Here is a 26,874-nt window from a genome sequence, read left to right on the forward strand (position 1 = left end):
TGGGCTGAGAAGGACCAAGCAGTTGGTGTATTCTTTTAACATGGGAAATAAGACTCAGAAATTGTGGGCAGCTTCATCTGATTTCCTCAGAATGGGGTGGAAGTGGAAAAAGAGGATGGATTCGGGTGGAATGAGGCAAAAAGTGGGTCTCCTAAGTCGGCTATGGGGCCACGTGGCCTTGGTGACACCTTTGGTTAACGGCTTTTCACAGAAGGGTTAACAAAGCTCCGTTGTTATGCTCTACAGTGTGCAGTCAGAGGCTCCAGGGGGACCCAACCTCCCAGTAGTAAAGGGAGCTGTTGTACCCGAATGAAGATAACCATGCCGCATAGTTTCATTTCAACTTGATACAGATTAGTCATTTGAGAGGAGGGAGAAAATGTTTCTGTAAGAGCAAGCTGTAGGCAAGCCTGTAAGGCATTTTCTTAACTATTGATTGATGGGGGAGGGCCCAGCCCATTGCGAGTCAGGCTGTCCAGGGGCCTAGTGGTCCTGGGTTCTCTGAGAAGGCAGGCTAAGCAAGCCATTAAGAAGCAAGCCTGGAGACAGCACTATTCTGTAGCCTCTGCATCAGTTCCTGCCTCCAGGTTCCTTCCCTGTTGGAGTACTGCCCTGACCTTTTTTGATAATGAGCAGTGATGTGGAGGTGTAAGCAGAATAAGCCCTTTCCTCCCCACCTTGCTTTTTGGTCATGGTTTCATGACAGCAATAGTGCCCCTAAGACATGTGTCTGGTCATGGGTGCCACAGTGAGTGCATGTATATCAGGGAACCCTGGAGTCCATTTTTTCTTTTCTTTCTTTCTTTCTTTCTTTCTCTTTCTTTCTTTCTCTTTCTTTCTTTTCTTTTCTTTCTTTCTGTTCTTCTTCTTTCTTTCTCTTTTCTTTTCTTTTTCTTTCTTTCTTTCTTTCTTTCTCTTTCTTTCTTTTTACCATGTGGGGCTCAGGAATTCAACTAAGGCATTTCCTTAAATGTTGGTGTCCTGGAAGTGACCACAGCTTTACATGGAAAGTATCAAGCTACAGGACCCTGGAGCCCTGATACCAGTCCATTTGCTGGTCTTGCCAACATGACCCTGGCAAGGAATAAAAGCTCAGTGCTCCATGCTCCACCCATGATGCTGAGGTCTGGACAGAAGGTATGCTGTAACCTACTCTCCGGACTCGCCTGGTCCTTTGTCCAGTTAGATAAATCTTCTCTCCCTGATGCTCATGGGAGTTTCCAATCTGATTCACAGGAGGACTGCTCCTCTCTTTGTCCAACATGTTCAGGATCATCCACCCTGCCTGACCCTATATCTGAGGGAATATATCTATATCCTTGCCTGACCAAGTTGCCTCAATGAAGTTTTTAATAGTCACCCTTGAAAAAGCAAAGAATTCTTTTTCTTTTTCTTTCTTTCTTTTTTTTTAGACAGTGTTGACTCTGTTTTTTAGCAATTAAACTTTATTATGTAACCCAACTAGCTTATAAAAGAAGGAAAAAGGTTAAAGGGACGAAAGAGTGAACCTTCCGGTAGCCGTTCCACGGGACGGATCCTTAGGTGTCTCTCTGGCCGGCGTGTTGATCCAGCTTGTCCGCTGTTGCCTGCACGCTCTCCCTGCAGCCGACTTTGTTTTTCTCCCTTCCCCAACTCCCTCAGTCACGTGGGAAGGACCGGCTCCTTCTCCCGGTGAGGGTCCATTAGAAAGACAATAGTCCAGGTGGGGTTCCCAGGTCTGCTTCCTGAATTCCAAACCCAGGATGGCTCCACTCAGTCTGTCACGAGGTATTCATGGGGTGCCCAAGGGTAAAGCCCGCCAAGACTGCTCCCACCTGTGACAAAGCTTACTCCTTCCCACAAGACAGGGTTTCACTGTGTAGCCTTGGCTGTCCTGGGCTCTCTGTAGACCAAGCTGGCCTCGAATTCATGGCAATCCACCTGCCTCTGCCTCCTGAGTGCTGGGATTAAAGGTGTGTGCCACCACTGCCCAGCTGAAGCAAAGAATTTTCACTCACTCACCCATGTAAACCTTAAAGGGTTACTGTTGGACCCTGGAGTCCAATTCAGGAAGGGGGTCGCCATGAGAGACCACTCGAAACACACAACGCACTGATGCAAAAGCAAAGGTTTATTTCTGACGCGTCAGAGTCCCTTAGCACTCGAGAGGCGAAGGACCCCAAGCAGCTGGTACAGGCTAGTTTTAAAGGCAAAAACCACAAAGCAGTTGGGGTTGTGTATCAAGTTAAACCATATGGATATCTGGCATTGGGAAACCTCTTGTAGGGACTTGGGTGCGGGTCCCTAGAGCGGTTACTGGAAACCATATGGGGACATCTGATATTTGGAAACTTGCATGTAACTATTTTGGGATCTAGGGAAGAACTCTTGAGGTTAGCAGTTCTGAGAACTGGGAGAAACTTCTGGGGTCAGAAGTTTAGGTTCTAGGCAAGCAAGGTTGGGCAAGCAAACAAGCATTTTATTTTTTATAAATTTACAGTTTCTCATTACAATCCCAATTCCCTCATATTCTACCCAATCAAATACACTGGATCATAAAAAAAAGAAACTTGCAGTTGATGTGCCTTTCTAATTACCACCTGTGAAATACAACAAATGAGAGTTAACCCCCAAGGCCTCAAGGCTAATGGCCTCCGGCAGAGTGATGTCACCCATGTACCCCAATGTGGATGACAAAAGTATGCTTTTTGTAGGCTTAGAGTTTCCAACCTGCTGGATAGTGTAAGTGGCTTCTCCTTCCTTCTGGGAAATGATGTTTATAAAATGCTCTACAAAACATATGGTTCCTCCTTTCCTTGCGTGGAAACCATTCTTGTAAAATTCTCCTGACATATAGCTGGTATGAAGTAACTCCTGTTTTTGCCTTTATAAACTTTGTCTTGCCTTATTTCTAGGCCTAGAGTTTCTTGGCCAGTGCCTACTCTCTGCCAAATGACTGACTGGCCTTGTACTCGTGGTGATCCATTGTTGGACCCTAGAGTCCACTCGGGTAAGGGGTCATTGCAAGAGACCACTCGAGGACCACAGTGTTGATGCAAAAGCACAAGGTTTATTGCTGACATGCGTCAGAGGACCTCAGCACTCACTCGAGAGGCGGAGGCACCCCGAGTCACTGTTACAGGCTACTTTTAAAGGCTAAAACCGCAAAGGGTAGGAGGGGCTGTGTGCCCTATGTTAGGATTGGCTCTGGTGGTCGCAAGGGGTGCTTGTCTAAATGTTATTGGCTAGTGCAGGGGTCTTGGTCTTGGGGGCTATTCTTGGCAAGGAGGGGTGTTGGGGAGTTTCCAGGGAATTTCCAGATGGTATTTTTCTGAGAATTGTTTACCTCAGTTGAAATTGTTTATCTCAGTTGGCCACCTTGATCTCAGAAACTGAAACTGGCCTTCAATTTTTTCTGGGTCACTTTCCCAAGCTTGTGTGGGTCACGTTCCCAGGCTTAGGCTGAGAGAGAGAGAGAGAGAGAGAGAGAGAGAGAGAGAGAGAGAGAGAGAGAGAGAGCGCCTTACAATCCCCCCTTGAGTTTTTAACTGGCCTTAATCTTAAGGCGCATCCCCAGTTCTTACAATAGAATGTGGAAGCCCCTCCACATTTGGCCACTATGGCTCTTGTTCGGTGTGAGCCAGGGCAGACGTAAAAAAACAGATGTTGTAACAAGCTCCTTCTCCTTGTAGTGCCACATCCCCCCAGGGGTCAAGACCCAACCTCCCTTCAGGAGACTCTTTGGTGGGAGCCTCATTGAGGTTTGAGTGTCCCTCGATATCCCAATTAGCAGGAGCTCCCATAGCCAATTTACATAAGTCAGGGTACAGTGTAGGCCACCAGGTCCATAAGGGGGCTATGGATAAAGTCTCCCATATGGGCTTTCTAATATGGGAGAGCACTTACCAAGTTAACTTCATGGGCTGGTGGGGTTTTGAGGGAGAGTCATAGCCAAAACAGGGTACAAGGGTGAGAAGCAGAATACTTACAGTCAATCCCGTAATCGGGTAAGTCTTATCTTGAGTGGATCTTGGGAGCGATGGAGCTGCCATCGTGGTGTCTCTGGGCAGAGTCAAGAGTCGCTGGTGCAGCTTTGGAGTGAGAGGCGTGAACCCAGGGGGCTATTCCGTCGACCTTGGGAGTGGTGGGTGTGGTGAGGAGGACGGTGTAAGGCCCCTTCCAGCGAGGTTTGAGTCCTTGAGACCGGTGTTGACGGATGTAGACAGAGTCACCAACGTGGAAGGGATGTCCCGCTGTCTGAGAGTGGCCAAGCTTGTAAAGTTCGGGCAGTGGGGCCCAAACTTGGGCTTGAACTGCCTGGAGTCCTTTAAGGCGGGCCTGTAAGTCAGTTTTGGAAGCAGAAGGTTGATAAGAATTAAGTGTAGTAGACAAAGGGGGTGGTCCCCCATACAGGATTTTATAGGGGGTTAGGCTAAAGCGTGAGGGAGTGTTTCTGGCTCTGAATAGAGCAAAGGGTAGGAGGCGTCTCCAATCTTTTAAGCCAGTCTCAATGGTCAATTTAGTCAAGGTCTCTTTTAGAGTCCGATTCATTCTTTATACCTGTCCTGAACTTTGGGGTCTGTAAGAACAATGCAAATTCCAATTAGTCCCCAAGATCTTGGCCAGTCCCTGACTTACATGGGAGACGAAGGCCGGCCCATTATCTGACCTGATTACCTTGGGAAATCCAAACCGAGGAAAGATATCTTCCAGGATGACCTTGGTCACTGTCTGTGCTGTTTCTCACTGGGTGGGGAAAGCTTCTATCCATCTTGAAAAAGTGTCTATAAAAACTAATAAGTATCGATAACCCGCAGCTGGGGGCTTTACTTCAGTAAAATCCACTTCCCAGTAAGTTCCTGGTCTGTCTCCACGGACCCTGGTCCCTTCTGGGACTTGGTTCCTGCCAGCATTGACTTGTTGACAAGCCTGAGAAGTAGTTACAGTTTTATCAACCAGGGCAGCAGCTCCAGGGATGATGAATTCTATCTTGTCCAGGATCTGTCGAAGCTTCTTTGATCCTAGGTGGGTCCGGGCATGCATTTGTTGGACCATGGCAGCCGCATCGAGGGCTGGCAGGACAGTTTTACCGTCTTTTGTCCAATTTTTGGAAACTGGGTCAAATATAGCTCCTAGGGCTTGGGCCTTGGCCTGGTCCTCGGGAGAGTAGTTATAAGCCTCAGGTTGAGGGGGTTCTTTAGCCCCGATAGACAATACCAGGAGTCCCAACTTGGCTATTTGTTTTGCCACCTGATCCGCCTCCTGGTTTCCCATGGCGACAGGATTTTGTTCTTTCTGGTGTCCTGGACAGTGTATGATAGCCACTTGTTTTGGCAGAAATAGAGCTTTGAGGAGAGCTTTAATTTCAGGCTTATTTTTAATCTCCTTGCCCTCTGAGGTCAGAAGTCCTCTTTGTTCATAAATACTCCCATGGACATGAGCAGTGGCAAATGCATATCGGCTATCAGTGTAAATATTAGTTTTCTTGTCTTTGGAAAGTTCTAATGCCTTGCTTAGGGTGACAAGTTCTGCCCTTTGGGCCAAAGTCCCTTGAGGAAGGGCCTGTGCCCAGATGACTTTCTGTCCATCTACCACAGCCACCCCAGCCCTTTTGATACCTAAATCCAGGAAGCTGCTGCCATCAGTATACCAAGTATGATCAGCCTCTGGGATAGGACGATCTTGTAGGTCTTCTCGTGTACCATGCGTTTCTGCCATTACCTTGTGACAGTCATGTGGAGTCTCTTGTGCCTGGTCTGGGGCTGGCAACAAGGTAGCTGGGTTGAGAGTAGCTGGGGGACCAAAGGTGACACAATCAGAATCTAAGAGCAAAGCCTGATAGTGGGTGAGACGGGCATTGCTAATCCATCTGTCAGGAGGCTGTCGCACTACAGACTCTAAGGCATGAGGCGTGATGACAGTCAAGGGTTGTCCCAGAGTCAGTTGGTTGGCATCTTTGGTCAACAAGGCCATGGCAGCCATGATGCGCAGGCAAGAAGGCCATCCAGCAGCGACAGTATCTAATTGTTTGGACAAGTAAGCCACTGGTCGTTTCCACGGCCCCAAGGTCTGGGTTAGCACACCTTTAGCAACGCCATCCCTTTCATCTATGAATAAAGTGAAAGGCTTGGAAGTGTCAGGTATCCTGAGGGCCGGGGCAGACAAGAGAGCCTTTTTTATTGTGTCAAAGGCCTGTTGTTGGGGTTTATCCCACTTGAAAGAGTCTTTATTTTGAGTGAGAGGATACAGGGGAGCCGCTAATTCAGCAAAGCCAGGGATCCATAACTGACAGAACCCAGCAGTTCCTAGGAACTCTCTGAGTTGCTGAGGGTTGTGTGGCGGAGGGATCCTGGCCACTGTCTCTATGTGGCTCTTAGTTAGCCATCTTTTCCCTTCTTTGAGAATATAGCCCAAATATGTTACCTCTTGTCTGCAGAGTTGTGCCTTTTTAGCTGAGGCCCGATAGCCCTTGTCACCCAGTTCCTGGAGTAGATGTTGAGTAGCTTCAATACAGGCCTCCTGGGTGGGGGCGGCCAATAAGAGGTCATCTACATATTGTAAGAGAGTTATTTCTGGGTGCATGACACGGAAATCAGTCAAATCCTGGTGGAGCGCTTCATCAAAAAGAGTAGGTGAGTTTTTGAAACCTTCGGGAAGGCGTGTCCAGGTAACTTGCCCCGAGAGCCCCAGCTCGGGGTCCTTCCATTCAAAGGCAAAGTATGGTTGGCTCTGAGGGGCCAAAGGCAAGCAAAAGAAAGTGCCCTTTAAATCTAAGACAGTATACCAGGTAAAACCTGGCCTCAAGGTACTTAGAAAATTATAAGGGTTAGGCACCGTGGGATGGATGTCCACCACCCTTTTGTTTACTTCTCAGAGGTCCTGTACTGGTCTATAGTCCTGTGTTCCTGGTTTCTTGACAGGCAAGAGCGGAGTATTCCAGGGAGAGTGACAAGGTCTTAGGACCCCTAATTGTAGGAATCGATTAATATGCTGCTTGATGCTCATTCGGGCCTCTTGGCTCATAGGATATTGTTTTATAGAGACCGGTATAGCCGTGGGTTTGAGAGTCACAATAATAGGAGGCTGCGTATGGGCCAGTCCTAGCCCTCCAGTCTCCGCCCAGGCTTGGGGAAATTGCTGGATCCAGGGGCTGTCTTCAGGAAGGGGGTCATTGGGGCTAGTCTGAAATAGCTGGTATTCATCCTGCAATTTGAGGGTGAGGACCTGTATAGGTGCTCCCCTGGAGCCTAATACTGTTGCTCCTTCCTCTGAGAAATGAATTAGAACCCCCAACTTGGTTAGCAGGTCTCTCCCTAATAGAGGATAAGGACACTCAGGAATTACTAAAAAGGAGTGAGTCACAGTACCTGTACCAAGGTTAACAGCCCGTTTGTTGGTCCACTGGTGTAGTTTGCCACCAGTTGCTCCTTGTACCCAGGATGTCTTTGAAGACATTGGTCCCGATGGCTGGGTTAGCACAGAATGTTGAGCACCTGTATCTACCAGGAAAGTGGTGCATTGCCCCCAACGGTAAGGGTTAGCCTGGGCCCGGGGGGGGGGGCTTCAGAGCCCCGACTTGCCTAGTCACTGTCTTCACCCAGGGCCAGGACCAGGACAGGTTTCTTTCGATCTTTGGGACGCTTAGGGCAGTCTTTTAACCAGTGTCCACGTTCCTCGCAGTAAGCACATTGATCCTTATCCACATGGGGCCGCCTTCGTTCTCCTCCCTCTCTCTCCTGTCCTTTATATTTAGTAGGTTCTGTCACTACAGCGGCCAAGATCTTACTCAAATGTCTATCTTGATTATGATCCCTACGATCCTCTCATTCTCCTGTTCCCTTGCTAGCCTAGCTTCCTTTTCCTCTGGGGTTTCTCTCTTGTTATACACCTTCTCTGCTTCTCTGACCAAATCCTGTAATCCATATGTCTGAATACCATCTAGTCGCTGCAGCTTCCCTTTTATATCCGGAGCTGACTGATCTATAAAAGACATGGCCACTGTTGCCTTATGTTCTGGAGCCTCAGGGTTAAACGGAGTATACATGCAGAACCCTTCCAGCAACCTTTCCATAAAGGCAGCAGGGCTTTCTTCCTTTCCCTGAGTAATAGTTTTTACCTTGGCCAAATTGGTGGGGCACTTTCCAGCTCCCTTGAGACCTGTCAATAGAGCCTGGCTATAGATACGGAGCTTCTCCCTACCTGCAGCCGTCTCAAAATCCCAATCTGGGCGTGTCAAGGGAAATCTTTGGTCTATCTCATTAGGGAGCTGGGTGGGTGCCCCGTTTGGCCCGGGCACATTTTCCCTCACTTCCAGGAGGACTCTCTGTTTTTCCTCCACAGCGAGGAGAGCCTGTAAAAGCTGTTGACAGTCATCTCAGGTGGGTTGGTGAGTTAAGAGGATTGATTCAATAAGGGAAGTTAGAGCCTGGGGGTCTTGTGAAAAGGGAGGATTGTGGGTCTTCCAATTGTATAAATCTGATGCGGAGAATGGCCAGTAATGAATGTCACCACTGATAGTACGAAGAGGAAACCCTGGCCTGGATCTTGGTCCCACCGGCTACGCAGGCGGGGAGGAGAAAGAGGGGGCAGGGAGGAGTCTGAGGAGGGTTGGGGGGAAGGTGTAAGAGGAGGAGCTGAAGGGGCTGGAGAGGGCGTGTGGGTAGATGAGGTAGGGAGAGAGGGGTTAGGGTCAGAGGGAGAACTCGAAGGCGTAGGGTAAGGTGGAGGAGGCAGGTCTAGTAGTAGGAGATGTTGTTGTTCATTGTCAGGCGGCACGGGCTTTGGGCGAACTCCTGGGTGTTCTTCGGGTGTCTCAGGAGTCTCGGAAGCTGCAACTGGGAAGAGAGAAGTTGGCAGGGGGCCCAGGAGGAAAGGCTTGAGCCACTGTGGTGGGTCTTGGACCAGGGATTCCCATGTGATTATATATGGGACCTGATCCGGGTGGCCGTGGGACCCAGGTCTGCAAACAACATCTTTAACCTGCAGGATAATAGTAAGGTTAAATGTCCCATCTCTAGGCCACCACACGTTAAAGGTTGGCCACTCTGAGGCACAGAAAACCTGCCAACGTCCTCTGTGGACATCCACAGACAAGTTATGTGTACAAGCTCGAACATCCTTAAAATGGTTAAGAGTTAGAGTCAAGGGGGTCGTCACAGTCTGTCCCATGTCAGTACGGTCGAGAGAGAGGACAACAGAGAAAGACAAGACAGAGACAAACAGACAAATAAAACCGAAACCTGTCAGCTGCACAGCAAAATATCGACGCCACAGACCAGAAATCAGATTGGTTTGTTTGTTTGTTTGTTTGTTTGTTTGTTTGTTTTTTGAGACAGGGTTTCTCTGTGTAGCCTTGGTTGTCCTGGACTCACTTTGTAGACCAGGCTAGCCTCGAACTCACAGCGATCCGCCCGCCTCTGCCTCCCGAGTGTTGGGATTAAAGGCGTGCGCCACCACCGCCCGGCCAGAAATCAGATTGGATGGCAGAACTTCTCTGCCGTTCGGATTGAGGAGACCGACGCTATCATCGGCTCTCCTCCAGACAACCACCAGAGCGTCCTCCAGGGTAAAGGGGAGAAAGATCTGGACACGTCTGTCCCCTTTCTCCTCCCAATACAGATTTGCGTGCTACAGAGGCGAACCGAAAGTGGCTCGCTGATCAGAAAAGGCAACAAACAGAAAGGAGCTCGCAAGAGCTCGCAGAATACAGACAGAAAGGGGAACTTGCAGGAGCCCGTGGAGCACAGACAAAAGGAGAGCTCGCAGGAGCTCACAGAGCTCACAGAGCTCGCAGGAGCTCACAGAGCTCCCGCAGAGTACCCACAAAAGACAAAGCGAAAGTAACTCATGGTCTTAGAAGTCAGTCGGTGGCCCGGGCCATTGAAACCTTGCAACGAGTGGATCGGTGGTTTCAGGAAGACCCCAAAATCCCAGGCGCACCCCCCACAATGTTGGACCCTAGAGTCCACTCGGGTAGGGGGTCGTCGCGAGAGACCATTCGAGGACCACAGTGTTGATGCAAAAGCACAAGGTTTATTGCTGACGTGCGTCAGGGGACCTCAGCACTCACTCGAGAGGCGGAGGCACCCCGAGTCACTGTTACAGGCTACTTTTAAAGGCTAAAACTGCAAAGGTTAGGAAGGGCTGTGTGCCCTATGTTAGGATTGGCTCTGGTGGTCGCAAGGGGTGCTTGTCTAAATGTTATTGGCTAGTGCAGGGGTCGTTGGTTTTGGGGGCTATTCTTGGCAAGGAGGGGTGTTGGGAAGTTTCCAGGGAATTTCCAGATGGTATTTTTCTGAGAATTGTTTACCTCAGTTGAAATTGTTTATCTCAGTTGGCCACCTTGATCTCAGACACTGAAACTGGCCTTCAATTTTTTTCTGGGTCACTTTCCCAAGCTTGTCTGGGTTACGTTCCCAGGCTTAGGCTGAGAGAGAGAGAGAGAGCCTTACACCATAAATTGCTAGACTTGGGTATTTTATAACAAATGTTTCAAAAGCTCTAGTTAATTTTAAAAAATGGATTTACTGAAACTGCAGGTGCAGCGGGACTGCTGGACAGAAATGTTCTGCTCAGCAGGATGTAGTTTGTATAAGCAAGGCAGAGTGAAACCACTAAAACTAGACCCCTCGGTGGGTAGAAAGAAATTTATTTGGAAAACAAACTGCTTGGATGCCTCAGAGAGGAAAGGACAGCCTCTGACAGGAAAAGCCTGACAAGACTTATAGACTGGGAGCATCGGGAGGTGGTGTGCAGCAGGCCAGCCTAGGAGTTAACTACAGGCACTCGGATTCTATTGGTCAGTAACAATCCTTCTGTTTGCCCTGTAGAAATCCAGCCTGGGTTGGACCCAGGTCTAATATTATAGGACTGTGTCATCAGCACTGTCATTTTAAGGCCCAGTTCATGACCAAACAACTGCAGTGAGCTACTGCACTGTACCTATACCATCTTGTAAAAGAACTCTTTTTGTTTGTTTGTTTTGTTGTTTTGAAATAGGATTGTTGTTTTAATTGAAAATTCCAGGTCGTTCTATTTTACCAATAAAGACTCAGGAGCCAGATGTTTTGGTGAAAAACCTGCTAGCTCAGAGAGGCAGAGAAAGCACCTGCCTGAACTTCCTACTCTGCTCACGTCCCAATGGAGAAGGCCCAAAAGGTTTGCAAACTCATCTGACAGGCTAGGAGAAAAAGGTCCCCCCCAAACAACAACAACAACAACAACAACAACAACAACAACAACAACAAAACCGTGGCCAAAGCCTTGCAAGCTCAAAGCAAAAAGCCAAAGGAGCTGAGGAGCTCAAGAGCTAGAGAGCTAAGAGCCAAGCTAAAATCCCAAGCTAAAGAAGGGCCAAAGACCAAAGACTTCTACACATTCTCTTAAATACCCCTCAACTCAAAGTCCCTCCTACTCTTTAATCCCTGTCAGCTGGTTTATGCTCAGCCTCTTGACCTAGGGTTAACTTTATTAAATTTCTGTGTACAGAAGAAAGCTCTTGGATTAAAGGTGCGAGTAAGGCTGGCTGAACCACAACTTAATCACCTGTTTGCAATAAACAGAAAGCTCCTGGATTAAAGGCGTGTTAGGGCTCAAGCACAAGAAACAGGGATTTACAGTTCACAAGCTCAGGGATCAGAGTGGGATCGAAGATCCTGTAACACAGGGTATCTTTGTATAGTCTTGGCTATCCTGGAACTCACTCTGCAGACTAGGCTGGCCTTGAACTCAGAGATCTATGCTGGTGCTCCCCCATTCCCCACCTTGCTGCTTCTGGTTGCTGTAGATGCATTTGGACAAGAAGTTGGAGATCTCCTGAAATGAGGATTGAATTTGCCCCAAGGAACCCAATGACCCTAAACAGCAGGAAGCAGCAAAGGAAACTACACCCCTGAAGGAGAGATAAACCTGTTTTTGTTATCCCAAGTGCGGGATGGAGAATGGTCTTGTGAGAGAACAGGTAATGTTAATCCACTAGAAGGCAAACCACCTCATGCGGGAGCTTGATTGTTGCCAGCTGAAAAGATCCGTGAACAGACTCTGAGAGGAGATACATAAGTGAGTCAGAAACAAGAGGCGGGGCTTTTGAGAGACTTGGGATAGTTTTGGCTGTGAATTGTTCCAGTTCAAGACACTCCTAGAGAGAATCGCTCGAGGGAAGGCTTCAGGGCTCCCGGCTCCTGCTGAGGTTACGGGTTCTGGTTACTCCAGGTTCCAGCAGAAGAAATCCTGCTGATTACGCCAGGAGAATCGTTCCTCGGAATTGCTATCCTTACGGTTTTGTTATTGTATTCTTTAATCCTCTTTTCCTATTGTTTAGGTTACTCAGGTTATAAGTGATGTCCTCTCCGTTAATAAGTTCGTAATAAAATATATTTGTTAAAAAATATTGAGCCTACACACCCCTTCTCCCCAGTAACCTTTCTCTCCTATGTGGTGCTGGAGTGTTAGAGAGCATCGGGATGGAGTAGGGAGGAGTATGGAGAAAGAGATTTAAGGAACTCAAACTAACAATAGTTGTTAAAAATACATCACCAATTGGTGTCCAGATGTAGGGCTTGGAATAATGGAAAATCTGGGTACTAATGCCATAGAGGAGACAGAGGGGTCTGGAGAAATTAATATGCTGTTTCGGGGTATGAGCAAAGGTTTACTGCAGCTGCCAACACTAGGTTCTCTCCCAGTGAACTCCCAGAGGGGAGTCCCTGGGTTTGCTTCATTGTCTTCCTGCATTCCAGTTTACAAAGGTTGGAAGAATGGTTGAACATTTGCAAAAGTTTTCGAGTGGATGAAATAGGAAAAACCAGAAGTGGCACTAAATTCTCCCCTTTGGGAAAGGATTGCAGAGTTGGCTGTGCAGCTAGAGAGTTTGTGGGTAGAGGCCGAAGCACGTGGAAAACAAAAAGTGCCCTGGGTAAAGGGAGAACATCTGGTTACTGTGAGCTGGCATTCCCCACAATTGCCGCCCTGCCCTGCTCTGGGCACCTTTGGTGCTATGTTCCCACAGTTCCTGGGTGAGCTGGGGAGCTAGGAGGAGCGGATGGCTATACAGGGTGAAAGGGTTAAAGAGAAACAGCCCATTTCAAGAAAAAAAAATTTATGTAGGCCCAATTTTCTTATCAATTATATTTTATTATGAACTTATTAAACGAGCCTACCTCCCTAACAACCTGACTAAGCCAAACAATCAGAAGAGGGTATTAAAGAACACTACAATGAAACTTGAAGGACGTCAGTGCCTGGTGTAGTCAGCAGGGTTTCAGCAGACCAGCAATTCCACCAAAGTTGCTGCTGGAACCAGGAGCAGTAGCTGGAACCTCAAGCCTCAGCTGGAGTCCAAAGCCTTGAAACTTTCCCTGGGGCAGTTCTCTTTAGGAGCCTCTTGAAGTGCAGAGATGAACAGCCAAAGACCAAGTCCCAACCAAAAGCCTCTTCTCTCCTGTTTTGGAGATATATATATTATATATACACACACACACACACACACACACACACACACACACACACACACACACACACACACACACACACACACACGCACACACACACACACACACATCCTCTCAGTTTGTTCAAGGGTGTTTTTCACCAAGCTCCCCGACCAAGTAGTTCAACTTCTATGTGGAAGAACTTCCTGCTTTCTCACATCTAAGTGGTAAACATCCTGCCTTCTTCTCCAGCCCACACTTGAGATCAAAACAAAAACAGGTTTATCTGGCCTTCAGGTTTATTTTGAACAAACTGAGCTCCCAGAGGAACAGCCTCTGTTAATGAGATGACCACCATTAAATTTCCCGGTATGCTGGAAGCTTTGATTGCAGTAGATTCAGTCATTTAAAAAAAAAAAAAAAAAAAAAAAAGGGACTGGAGAGATGGCTCAGTGGTTAAGAGCACTGACTGCTCCTCCAGAGGTCCTGAGTTCAATTCCCAGCAACCACATGGTAGCTCACAACCATCTATAATGTGATCTAATACCCTCTTCTGGCATGCAGGTGTACATGCAGGCAGAGTGCTGTATACATGATAATAAATAAATAATAAATCTTAAAAAAAAAAAAAAGTGACCAAACCACTAAAAGCCTCAGAGCTCAAAATGGCCGACGTGCTAAGTCTGAGAAATATAGTAAGTTCCAGCAGAGATGCAAAGAAACCTTTTCTGCCAATATTAAGTTCTCAACAGAATGTTTAAGTTTCTCAGAGTTTGTAGACACTGTGATAAAAAGGGGTCATTTGACTAATGTCCACGATATAAATAAGGGGTAACTTCTTGCCATTAGGAAGCAGCTTTGGAGTCCTAGCTCCAGGCTCAGCAGCAAAAAGTACAAGCCATTCCAGACAAGAGCAACTGAGAGTTTTGGGTTATAAAAAACAAGAAGTTCCATTTATATTAGAAGGAAAGCCCCCCCCCCCTTTTTTTTTTAAACAGAAAAGGAGGAAATGTTGTGGAAGTTTTGTTTTATATGTAAACGTGTTTTTGTTTTAATCCCAGCTGTGGGATATGGGGCTGCTCCGGTTTGTCCACAGCTGATAACTGCCTCATGGGTGGTCTCTGTCAGCTGGGCACGCCCTCGTGCCGGGGGCGTGGTCTTTGCCATTGGAGTCAATTCCAGACCCATCATTCTTTTCCAGCTACAGGCAGACACTGGAAACTAAACCTCATCGATGCTCTCAGCCTTGGAATGCATGTCGCAGAACTTTAAATTAGGTTTCCAAGTACAGGAATCAGAGTTGGAGTCCCTTCCCCAAAGGAACTTTGTTTGCTTTGAGAACTGGCTTGGCCAGATTCTGGTGTGGGTTGCCCTATACCGGGTTACTCAACACTGAAGTTGCTGCCAGGGTTCAATCTATCATTGTACGACGTTCCAGACACCTGGATCTGTTTCCTACAAGAGAGCACGATTAGGCATCCTGGAGATACAACTTCCCTGGCTAGCTGAACACCACAAGCATGGGATCCAGAAGATCCTAGCCACGGGTGATGATTACACCTCCCCTACAGTTCCATTTGTGACACACATTCCCCTTTTTACCAGTGATCTTCATAACTGGAAAAACCAAACCCCTCCTTCTCAGGCAAACCTCAAGGCTTACTTTCTCTTCTGCTGGCAGCGTGTTACACTCATGAGCCTACCTGGTCTTATTAAAAACAGTGCGTGCGTGGTGGCAGTGCACGCCTTAATCCCAGCACTCGGGAGGCTGAGGCAGGTGGATTGCTGTGAGTTTGAGGTTGGCCTACAAAGCATGTCCAGAACAGCCAAGGCTACACAGAGACCCCCTGCCTTGAAAAACCAAAAAACACTACCAAGAAGAGACTTGATACCCTATGAGCATATACAGAGGGAGGAGGTCCCCCTCAGTCACAGTCTTAGGGGAGGGGAGTAAGGGGAAAATGGGAGGGAGGGAAGAATGGGAGGATACAAGGGATGAGATAACAATTGAGATGTAATATGAATAAATTAATAAAATATAAAAAAAGAAAAACCAACCAACCAACCAAACAAACAAACAAAACAAAACCAAAAAAAAAAACAAAAAAACAAAAAAACAAAAAAACAAAAGCTTGTTTTATACTCACCAGCTTTAAAAACAGCACTTCCAAACTTTTTTTTTTTTTTTTTTAACATCAGAAGCAAGGGGGATCTAGAGGGAAGCAAGGAAGACCACTGCCTCTGAGGACTCCCAGATTCTGGAAACTATCTTTCCTTCTACCATACCTCAATGGGATCCCAACAACGAGCAAAGGAAGGGGTCCGCACTACCTCTTGTCAGATCCTCATGAGTGGTTTCATCAATGCTGAAGGGAACCACAGACTTGTCTAAGGTTAGTGAGTTTTTGCAGAGACTGGCTGAAACACCTGTCACATTTCTCGGTAGGCTTTTAGGAGTCTAACCCAACCTATACACCTCTTGATCTGGAAGCCTCAGAAAACAGCTGGGCAATTAACATAGTCAGTCATAGCCATTGATCCAAAAGCCTCAGAGAATAATAAAGAGGAATAAATACAGTGCTACCCAGTCAGCCTGGGATATTAGAGAGAATCTCCAGAGACACAAAAAGAAGGATTTGAAGGGACAATGCTGTCAGAATTAGCAGAAGTACCTCCTTGAGTCTTTAACAACGGAGACTTGACAGAAGTGACAGTGTCAAGCGGTTAGGAAAGGCAATTGTGCTAGCGCTGAGACAAACAAGGATGGATGGTCAGCCAGAAGGTAAGAAAGGGAGGCTCCAGAGGGGACCAGTGGATGTATCAAGCAAGGCCACACAGACCTCCTCTAGCCCCAAGTCAATGTAAATATTGCAAACAAAACGAAACAAAATGGACACTGGAAAAATGAGTGTCTGAACTGACAGGTTGAATAACATCCTAAGGCAATCATAAATGGAAACTAATTATAAACTGAAACCACCTGATAGGGTCTGGGTTCTATTCCATTAAGACTCCCTGAGCCCAGGGTTACCTTGGAAGTAGGGTGCAAGCATGTCAGTTTTGTGGCAGATATCCGGGTGACTTTTTTAGTCCAAAAGAAACCTGACAGACCTATGAGCGGCTGGGGGGGGGGGTCTGGTGCTTACTCCTGGACAGCTGTTCAGGTTGTGTTGGAAGAGGTATAGTCACCCACACATTCCTAATTATGTAGGCCTGCCCCTATCCCCTACTGGGCCAAGACCTGTTCCAGAAACTATGGGCCACTATCATCTTTAAGAAAGACAAGACAAAACTAGAGTACAAACGTCCCACTAAAATTCTATGTGCTTGTCCAATTGTGGAAAAATACCAGTCACTGTCCAATCCATCCCTGGCCCAGCTGGACTCCACACCATATCTGGTTGAATTACAAGCAAACATTCTGGGCGTGTGGGCAGAAACAGATCCATTTTGACCAGCAAGACATCAAGTTCCAATAGTAGCTCAGCTGACTACTGCTGCAACCCTACTCTGAGTGAAACAATATCACATGGGAGTGGAAGCTGCTGGAATAACCCACACCCAGTTGTTAGTTGATGTGTTGGAGGCACCAGGCTAGCAGGATATGTAAATGTTTGTTGCTTTCTCACCACTCAAATATAAAGGCGAACTGCTATGGAGGATTTCATATAGCCCTCACCCTGCTAATAACTTTTTTTTATATGAGAAAGAACATTTGAGCAATATAGTTTTGGCAGCTGAGCTGTGGAGGAAGGAAGGAGAGACAGAAGAGAGATGTGAACAGAGCAGGGGGCAGAGCGGAGAGAAAACCACATAGAGAGACACAGAGGCAGAGTCGGCAGGTTAAGTTAGAGGCTAGCTGAGAGACTAGGCCAATAGGCCAACAGCCTTATACTATACAGATGTCTCCATGTCTTCATTATTAAACCTCAAGTGGGGCCCCCAAATGCCCCACCATAGGAAGAAAAAAAAAAACAATGCAATTTATATCTGGAGACTCAGGGAGGCTAAGATTTTAAATCCTTGCCAGTACCTTGAACAATTCCTTTCCCAATCCATAACCCAGCCCTAACAATTACAGGCCTGTCCAAGACTTGAGGGAAGTAAATAAATGGGTAGAAATTATTCACCCCAATTCCAAACCTGTATATTTGTCTCAATCTCTTATACACTGAAAAACAAGTTTATACTGCTTTGGAACTGAAAGATGCTTTCTTCAGCCTGCTACTGGCCAAGGTAAGGCAACTTATGTTTGCTTTTAAATAGACAGATTGCAAAGGAGGATTTAATGGACAACTTTTTTTGGACTAGATTTCCATAAGTATTTTTTTAAAAATCGCCCACACTATTTAAAGGGGCTCTCTGTTGTAAGATATTTGATCACACTGTGAACCCCAAGATTGTGTTGATTAATAGAAAACCCTACTTCTAGTTTTGGTGTAGCTCAATCCTAGCACACACCTTTAATCCAATAGCTTCTTTCTTGTAAACAGAATTAAATAAAGTCAACCGTAGGTCAGGAGGTGAGGCAAACAACAGTTGGCAGGGAGTAAATATAGGAAAAAACCATAGAGAGTAAGAGGATTGACAGAGGGACACAGGAATTAGAAGGGAGAGACATTCAGTTTGAGGGCTTTTGAGGTGGCACGGAGAAGGATAGCTTCCCGTTTCTTTTTTTGGGTGAAGAGGATGGTCAGCTAGGTGCTTTCTCTGCCTCTCTGAGGTAGCAGGATTTCACCCCAGCATCTGGCCCCCAAGTCTTTATTGGTAAAATGGAAGAACTGAGAGTTTGATTGAAAAAGAAAAGAACAGCGTTCAGTGAAGACCTTCTTACCTTAGGCAGAATTGCCCAGAGGTTACCTTATTACAATATATAATCCACTATTGGCTTCTGACACTGAGGCAAACTGTAGATATGCCACAATGTTCCTGTTGATAGAGTTTAAAGACCATGATTACCAAGGCTCTGCCAAGAAGACCTGATTATGTCCTATAAAAGCCACCTGCCTGGGTTATCATTTAGAAAGAGGAAAATTTACCCTGTCCCAGGGGTGTATTAAGGCAATTCCACAAATACCCATTAGCCAAAGACCAAGAGGTAAGTCAGGGAACTCTTGGGATGGTGGGACACTGTTGGCTACAGATACCAAGTTTTGCTGAAATCACAAAAGACTACACCAATTTCAGGGGATGACGGTGGGGTGGTGGGCTTCTAGTTCCCTCTCATGGAGTAAAAAGGAGAAAGAGACATTTGAAATCTTAAAACAGGCCCTGGTCTCCGCCCTGGCACTGGCTCTCTCCTATATCACTAAGCCATTTCATAGGTTCATAAACAAGAGATGGGGATACCAAAGAGAGTCTCTAACTCGGTTCTAGGGTTTTGAAGATAACCTGTTGTCTACATATCCAAGCGATTGGACTCAGCAGGAGTGGCCACCATGTTTTTTGTCAAGGAGCCTGACGAAGTGACAATGGGTCAGGACCTCAGCCTGACTGCTCTGTATAAGGTAGAGGCCCTTCTCCAGACCAGGAAGCCCCTAAGAATTGGCTGTCAAATGCCAATATCACTATCAGGCCCTCCTTCTAGATGTACCCAGAATAAGTTTCATACCTTCTGCCATGTTGAACCCAGCATCCCTCCTGCCTGACCGTGAGGAACAGGGAACTTATGACTACACACAGGTCATCAACTACCTGCAATATGGATGGTCTGGCTTTCAAGACCAGCCTCCAGCAAGGTAGATGTAACCTTGTACATAGATAGGAGCAGCTACATGCAAGACACGGTCATGTACACTTAAGTGGCTATGGGGACAGTGAGGTAAGCTGGGCCCAATCCCTGCTCCAGGGAACCTTATTCCAAAAGGTAGAACTAATAATAGCCCTAAACTAAGCATTGAGATGGGGAGAGGGTTGTACAGTTAATGTTTATATGGATAGCTGACATGTCCTCACCACAGCACACAACCATAGTGCCTTGTATCAGGAGTGTGACCTACTTAACTCAGCTGGAAAAGAGATCAAGAACAAAGAACACATTTCTGCCCTCCTAGCAGACATTTGGCTTTCTGAAGAACTGGCTATCATCCATTGTTCTGGACATCAGAAAGGGAACTCAGCAGAAGCGGCAGGCAATAGGCTTGCAGATTCCAAGATCTGGCCAAAAGGGTGGCCAAAAGCTAGTTGGGTGACTTCAATTGCTAGTGCTGGGCTGCTCCTCTAGGTTCCAGCCGCCATCTTTGCTGAATTGATGGTTTCATGTTTATCAGGTTTGCTGAAATCCTGACTACCAAGAGTGGAATCACTCCAAGGAACTTAGTCTAAAAAGGTCTACTTCTCCTGTTCTCCATAATCTCTTTTCTCTCCTATATAGGGTAGGTATAAGAATGGCATATGAAAATGTAATAATGAATGTAAGAGAGCAATTAGACCATTAAAAGCATGAGGAACCCCATTAGATGAATAGATAAGAGAAACAGTTAATATTGGCTTTCAAGGAACATCAATCCAATATTATAGGATAAGCCATAGCCAGATGTCTCAGATATCAACACACCTGGTGCTTTAATTGTGGTAAATTTGGTAATTTACAACGAAATTGTAAGGTTAAAAGCTCCAGACCACAAAATAACAGGCACATTAATTCAGGAGAAAATGGTACTTCTGTCCGTGATGCTAATGGTATACCAACACTTTCAGGGTACTGTGGCTGCTGTGGGAAGGGAAAACATTGGCCTAGGGATTGCCAATCTAAGAGAAACATGTGAGGTAATCTCTTGCCATCAGGAAATGAGAGGAAAGGCCTGTTAGTTTCTTTGGTCAGCCAGGAGGTAACAAGCATGCAGAAAATTATCTCAAATAAGACAAAGTGTGTGATGGATTAAATGTGTGGGACCAGAAGGGCAAACAGGGAAGCTGAGACCCTATGTGGCTGACATACCCTTATATTTATGGAGAAGGATCATTTACAACAATGGGGTACTCAAATTAATATTCCTGCAATCACAGAAACAGCCAATGATGACATTAGAGGTGAAATGGTCGATGCTCTTGGGGAAGGCATTGACACGTGTAATCAAGGACAATCACAAGCTGTTCCCGTTGTCCAAACACGGGACATCGCAGGTATCCGAGTTCCCAAATTTATAAAAGGGGTCACGGTGGACATACCAAACAGACCTCATTAAGCAAACTCTCAAATAGGAGAGAGATTGGAGGGTCATATACTGCTAATTCTTCCACCCTTATTAAAGAATTCCACTGTATTACCCAATGTTACAACCTTACCTTCTGTAATGTTTATGTCATTCTCACTAACAATCTTCTTTTCAAGGAGGGCAGGCGAGGGTAGGACTAGACTAGGGCATAAAATCCACTGAACTAATGCCACTCACCCAACTGGGGCTGAGGCAGTCCCTGACTTGGACCCTGAATGGAATTTCAGTACTCGAGGGGGCTTCCTTGCTAAAGAATCAAGTTATAGCTTTCCTTCTAGAAGGTCTTTGCAAGGCTGGCCCAAACATGATAAATCATGACAAAAAAATCCAAGAGGTCATTCAGAACATGAAAAGCCATCTTAATTCCTGGGCCGCCTTACAAAAGCCCTCTTACAATATACCATTCTGGATCCCAAGTCCCCAGAAGAAAAACAACTCCTTGTGACCTACTTCTTCTCCCAGAGCTTCTCTGACACTAGGGTCAATCCTAACCATCTAGAGAAAGGACCCCTGACCCCACAGGCAGAAGTCTTAGCCATGACCTTCAAGGTATATCATGGGAGAGATGAAATACTTGGTGGTAGCTAAGACCTTTCAGCTGGCCATAGCAGCTACCCAAGCTCCCAAAGTCCAAGGACCTCCAGGTCGGTCAAGGGGGTAATTGAACCTGGGTCTGTCCAAACCCTTGCAAACCATTCCAGCTCTGCCCACGGTGCCATCCAGGCTACTGGCTATCCTGATGTCTCTGGCAGCCTGAGGGCATCAAATCCAGATCACCCTCCAGCAGACCTGTTAGGTCTGGTCATGCGTGACTGATAGAGCCTAGGTTCCATTAGCCCAACCATTACTATCTCCAATAGGGTGCCTTGGGTAGTCATCATAGTGTGAGGGAGATCCATCTCCTTTCTTCTGGACAGTGGGGCCATGTTTTCAGTCCTGACAGAGTTTTAAGTCATATCTCTTCTCATTTCTCCATTGTTGAAGTATGGTGACAGCCTTATCAAACCCCACCACTTAGCTGTATTTTTAGGGGTATTCCCCTTACCAACTCCTTCCTAGTGGTACCAACCTGCTCCATCCTTTTTCTGGGAAGAAACCTCCTAGCTAATGTAGGAGCCTCTATTTCTTTTGCTCCCCCAATTCTGTTGACCTCAGGCTCACCAGCTATCCTCCTGCTCCTTCTCCTTCAATCTGACACACTTTCCCCCTTACTGGCTTCCCAAGTAGATCCCTGGATATGGGACACCCAAATCCCCTCTATAGCCAAACATCATTAGCTTCTCATACAATTACAAAATGCTTTCAATCCCATCTAGGACAAAAGGCAAGATGTAGCCCGACTGCCTGCTTCTAGTTGTCTGGACAGTGTTGTCTGTCTGTTTTCTGTATGCAGATGGATCTATGTTTTTCTGGTGTAACTGTAAGTGTCATTGTAAACATGGGGGCTGAGATGAATATTGGTCAGGCTCTGTAGAATGCATGAATGATGAGGGCAACCACTTTTTAAATTTCTGACTGATCTTTCACTGTGTGAGCTTTCTGTGTGCTGCTAGTCTCCAGCTTCTACTTCCAATAGTGCTTGCTATGGCCGCTTTGATGACCAGAGCTCAGGATTTGTCATTGAGTTTTCTGGTCACTGGATTCAGTTTACAAAAGATAGGGTTTAAAAACAATGCTTGTTTAATAAGCATTAATAAGGCACTAAAGCTATACCTCCAGGCATTCATATACAAGAATATATCTTTGGTTGCAGCTGACTTTCTTATATACATGTAGTGGAAGTTTTGGTTTCTTTAAAAACCCAATTATATAGGGACTGGAGAAACGGCTCAGAGGTTAAGAGCACTGGCTGCTCTTTGAAAAGTCCTGAGTTCAATTCCTAGCAACCACATGATGGCTCACAACCATCTATAATAAGATCTGGTGCCCTCTGCTGGTGTGCAGGCATACATGCAGGAAGAACATTGTAAGCATAATAAATAAATAAGTAAATAAATAAATAAATATTTTAAAAATGTCTATATTTTGTAAAACCTCAGTTATGTTATGTAAACATGTTTTTATCTTAATCCCAAGTGTAGGATATAGGGCTGCCTTAGTTTATCCATGGCTAATAATTGACTCATGTGTCTTAGAAAAGGGGCATGACCATTACCAGCCGCAGTTAGTGAAATTCTCAGGACTCTGAGAAGGCATACAGAAAAACAGAACAAAACAACAACAAACCCCCTTCAAGGAGATGGTCGGAGGAGGAAGGCTACTGGCTTATCCTGCTGCTGCATTGCTATTTGCTAGTTAGCCGGCCTGCTCAATATCCCTTTGATTGAGATTGGTATTGTTCCAAAGAACCTGATGACCCTAAACAGCTGGAAGTGGCCAAAGAGAACACCTCCTCTCTCCGCTTACCTTCTTTCCTACCTAGTGTTGGAGTGTTGGAAGGTATTAGGGTGGATAAGGGTTGGAAGGGAGGTAGAGGCCTAAGAAGACAATAAAATACATAAAATAAAGATGCCAACATATGAAAATCAAAGAAGTACACCTTTGGGTAACCCATCACTTCTCACTACTGCCTGTCTCACCTTCAAACATACACGGTCTCCAAACACCATCCCCTTCCCAAGTTCTTTCTCTTTTCTGGCAGCCCTGGTAGAGGATGGTGCCACACTGTCTTAGTAGCTATGCCCACTTCTTATCGTTTCACATCGACTCAAGCTGCTGATTTGACACCCCCCTCCCCACTTATATACACTGGTGTTCTGCTAACCCTATGTGTGAGGGTGTGAGGGTGGCAGAGCCTTTGGAATTGGAGTTACAGACAGTTGTGAGCTACCATGTGGGTGCTGGGAATTGAACCTGCGTCTTTGGAAAGAGCAGCTAGTCTTAACCATTGAGCTATCTCTGCTGATTTGACTCTTATGGTGGGCACAGATCATTTGTTTCTGCTGGCTTCTGCAACCCATCATATTTGGTTCCAAATTCTAGATTCTACCTCTTCAGCCACTCCTTCCCTCCACCTGCTCTAACCATCCGTCTCTCCTCTCCTCCCTTACTCATTAAGTGTCCTCTCTCTCTCTGGCTTCTGGAGCCTGCTATGCCCTCCAGAGCTCCACCATGTACGCAATTTGTGAGTTATTAAGACACTTGCTCCTTTCCCTCCATTGCAACCAACCCCTCTGTTTCCTTGACTCCTCCCCCAGGAAGCTGCCTACTAAGCCCCATAGCCTCCTTAAATCCTTCTGGGACTCAGCAACCTCATCCCTCCTGTCTCTCAGCTCCCTCCTAGATGTCTCACCCTTTCCTCTATGCCCTGCTGGGCTTCTCTATTTCCTCTTGGCTCCCACAATGAGCTTATAAAACTCCCTCTGGTGGGTTTCATTTTGGGGCCCTTCCTCTTTTCCTCCACAAACACAGATTTTATTAAAGCCTTGCTCTGTTACTATGAACAGGTTGGCCTCAGTACGGTTCAAGGGCAAAAACTGAAATGCTCTATTTTCAATGGTGACAATTCTTGCCACTGCAAAAATAAATCATCTGACTATCTTCTATATCTAAGTTTGCTCTTTCCTCCTCTATAAAATTGATTACAACACCCAGCCTACCTCAAAGAGGATGATGAGCATCAAAGAACTTCCTTATGGAAATGGTTTCAAATGTGGCAAATCAGCCACTGGGCAAAATGTCCTCATTTCTACCACAGACAGAATTCTGCCTAAGAGCAAGCTTGGATGCAGGCAGAGTTGACGGCCAAACTCTGCCAAGACAGGATAAGCAAGTCCTCAATAATTCCTGCCTCACAAATATGTCTGGCAGATATACTGGGCCAGAAGACTGAAGATGATGCTCCAATATTATAGAGAGTTCTGGGTGATTGTTCAGACGGCAAACTGTCTTTGTCATCTTCCCATTTGGAAAGCTACTAACCTGCACTCCCTGTATACACAGGTAATCAATTTTATTCCTTCTCAAGTCTCTGATGGGGTTGAAGTCCAGAGAGTTTAGTTTTACAATTAAGCTTAGTTGTTTAGAGGTTAAGATGTTTTTAGTCTAGATAGATGTTTTAAGTTGATGATGATGAGATATTAGAATTTTAGATGTACCAAGATAGGAAAGATGTCTTCTTCAAGGCTGCCAAATACAAATAGCCAAAAGACTTAAAATCTAACATTTATATATAATTTCTGTTTGTTTCATGGTTCTTATTGCTATAGGTAGTTTACTGTATATATTTGTAATAATATAAATGTATATGTAAAAATTGTTTTAAATTAATAATTTTTTAAAAAATCCTAGATTGTTCAATTTTACCAACGAAGACTCAGGAACCAGATGTTAGGGTGAAAACCTGCTAGCTCAGAGAGGCAGAGAAAGCCCCTAGATGACTTCCGTACTCAGCTCACATGCCAAAGGAAAAAGACAAAAACTAAAAGCCAAAAAACCTCACAGCTAAAAAGCCCCAAATGCTTGCTAGCTCAACTGATAGCCCAGGAGGAAAAGGCCTGCTAGTTCACCCAACAGCACAGGAGAAAAACAGCTAAAGGCTCTTTTTTCTTCCCCATGGTGTCTTAAATACCCTTCAACTCAAAGTCCCTCCTTTCTGTTTACCCTCTGTCATCTGGTTATGTGCTCTGCCTCTTGACCCAGGGTTAACTTCATTAAATCCTATGTATAGAAAGCTCTTGGATTAAAGATGTGTCCTAGGACAGGACAGAGCCACACCATAATCACCTGCTTACAACAAACAGGAAGTTCTTGGATTAAAGGTGTGTGTTAGGGCTGAACCACACCAAACAATAAACAAGTTTCTATAGCTCACAATCTCATCCGGGCTCACAATGGGATTAAACATCTTGCCTGTACCTTTGGGCTCACTAAATGTGTCATGCAAAGCGTTTGGAACCAGGAGATGGGAGTGTCTGTGCACTGTTTTGTGTCATTCCCCAGGTGTACACACATAATGGTGCTCAAGGTAGGGAACACCTTTTGGCTGATGGAGTTGTTGGTAGAAACAGTGCAGTCCCAGCTGCTCTCATTCCTCTTCTCACAGGGACAGGACTAGATGAATCAACAGCCCCAGGGGCCTCAGCATTAGCCTGAAGGAACCAGACTCTCCAAGTTCTGAGTTCTAGAATAGACCAAGATTTAGACCATCTTTGAAGCTCTATAGGCCAGCTACACACACAATAGGCTCCCTAGCTGAGAAAGTATTACAAAATCATAGAGGCATGAAGGAAACTTTTAGCACTGGCAACAACAAAATCCAGATCAGAGAGCCAAAGGGTCTGATCCAGCTGCTATCAGTCACGTCTCTCCTGGTGGCCTTTGGCTCACTACCCTTCAAACTGCAAGACCTCTCTCTCTCTCACCTCTTGTTACTTTTGGTGTTACCAGAGGTCCCTGATTCACACTGAAAACTGTCTAATTACACATATAAAAACAAGAATCAAAAAACAAACAAACGAAACAAAAACCAAGAATCACCACAGTTAAGATATTGGCTCTACAGACCCAATACCAGCATTTAGCCTAACATGAGTCAATGATTTGATCCATATGACCCAGTCAGTGGAGAACGTGGTGGCCCAAGTGAGTTCATTTTGCTCATGACAACCATCTTAGGAGTCCAGTCTATCAGCAGAATCTGGTAAATAATTCCAGGGAATTCTAACTGTCAAAGTCCCTTTACCCACTTCCCAGAAATATATAATTAATGTGAAATAATTAACTGCTTGCTCTGGTTTCGGTAAACATGCTTAAAGAGGTAGTAAGGAATTTCCTCACATAGCTACAGAAATGAAACAGTGTGGTCTTGTCTGTCAAAGCTTCCCTCCCCTTTTAGCCTGGGCCAGTCTTTTATCCTGATCTGGTGGGCGCAGTCAGCTGGCCAGCTTAATACAATTCAGCTAATTAGATTTAATTGAATATGAGTGGTCTTTCCCAGTGGTCTTGAACTCTCCAACTCTGTAACGCCATAACACAGCAGTACCAAGGAACGGTTCTATGAAGCACACAAAATGGGGTCGGCTTGAAGCAAAATAGGTTACCTCGGTTAGCTCACCATCTTCTCCCATTGGGCCTCCTTTGAGGGATAGGCAAGCTCTTACTTGGTGCCCTCAATACACTTGCTAGCACACCTCGCCTCCTCCCTGGTTCCCAAGGAAGGAAGCTCGCCAGGGTGCAGTGACCCTATTCCAAGAGGATGTGGGTACCAATCCCAAAGAAGGGAGTCACAGGAACAAAGGAAAGGTGTACCC

At 45.9% G+C, this 26,874-nt stretch overlaps 1 protein-coding gene across 1 annotated transcript; it reads right to left on the reverse strand.

Annotated features, from left to right (window-relative positions):
• Positions 1 to 3,993: 3,993 nt before the first annotated feature.
• On the reverse strand, positions 3,994 to 9,147 carry LOC127204294 (uncharacterized). Its single transcript, XM_051163225.1, is given in 4 exon segments — positions 3,994 to 7,505; positions 7,508 to 7,804; positions 7,807 to 8,536; positions 8,755 to 9,147. Coding segments are annotated over 4 exon segments (4,932 nt in total).
• Positions 9,148 to 26,874: the final 17,727 nt, after the last annotated feature.

This window comes from Acomys russatus, chromosome 20 (assembly GCF_903995435.1).
Source record: "Acomys russatus chromosome 20, mAcoRus1.1, whole genome shotgun sequence".
Classification (NCBI taxonomy): domain Eukaryota; kingdom Metazoa; phylum Chordata; class Mammalia; order Rodentia; family Muridae; genus Acomys; species Acomys russatus.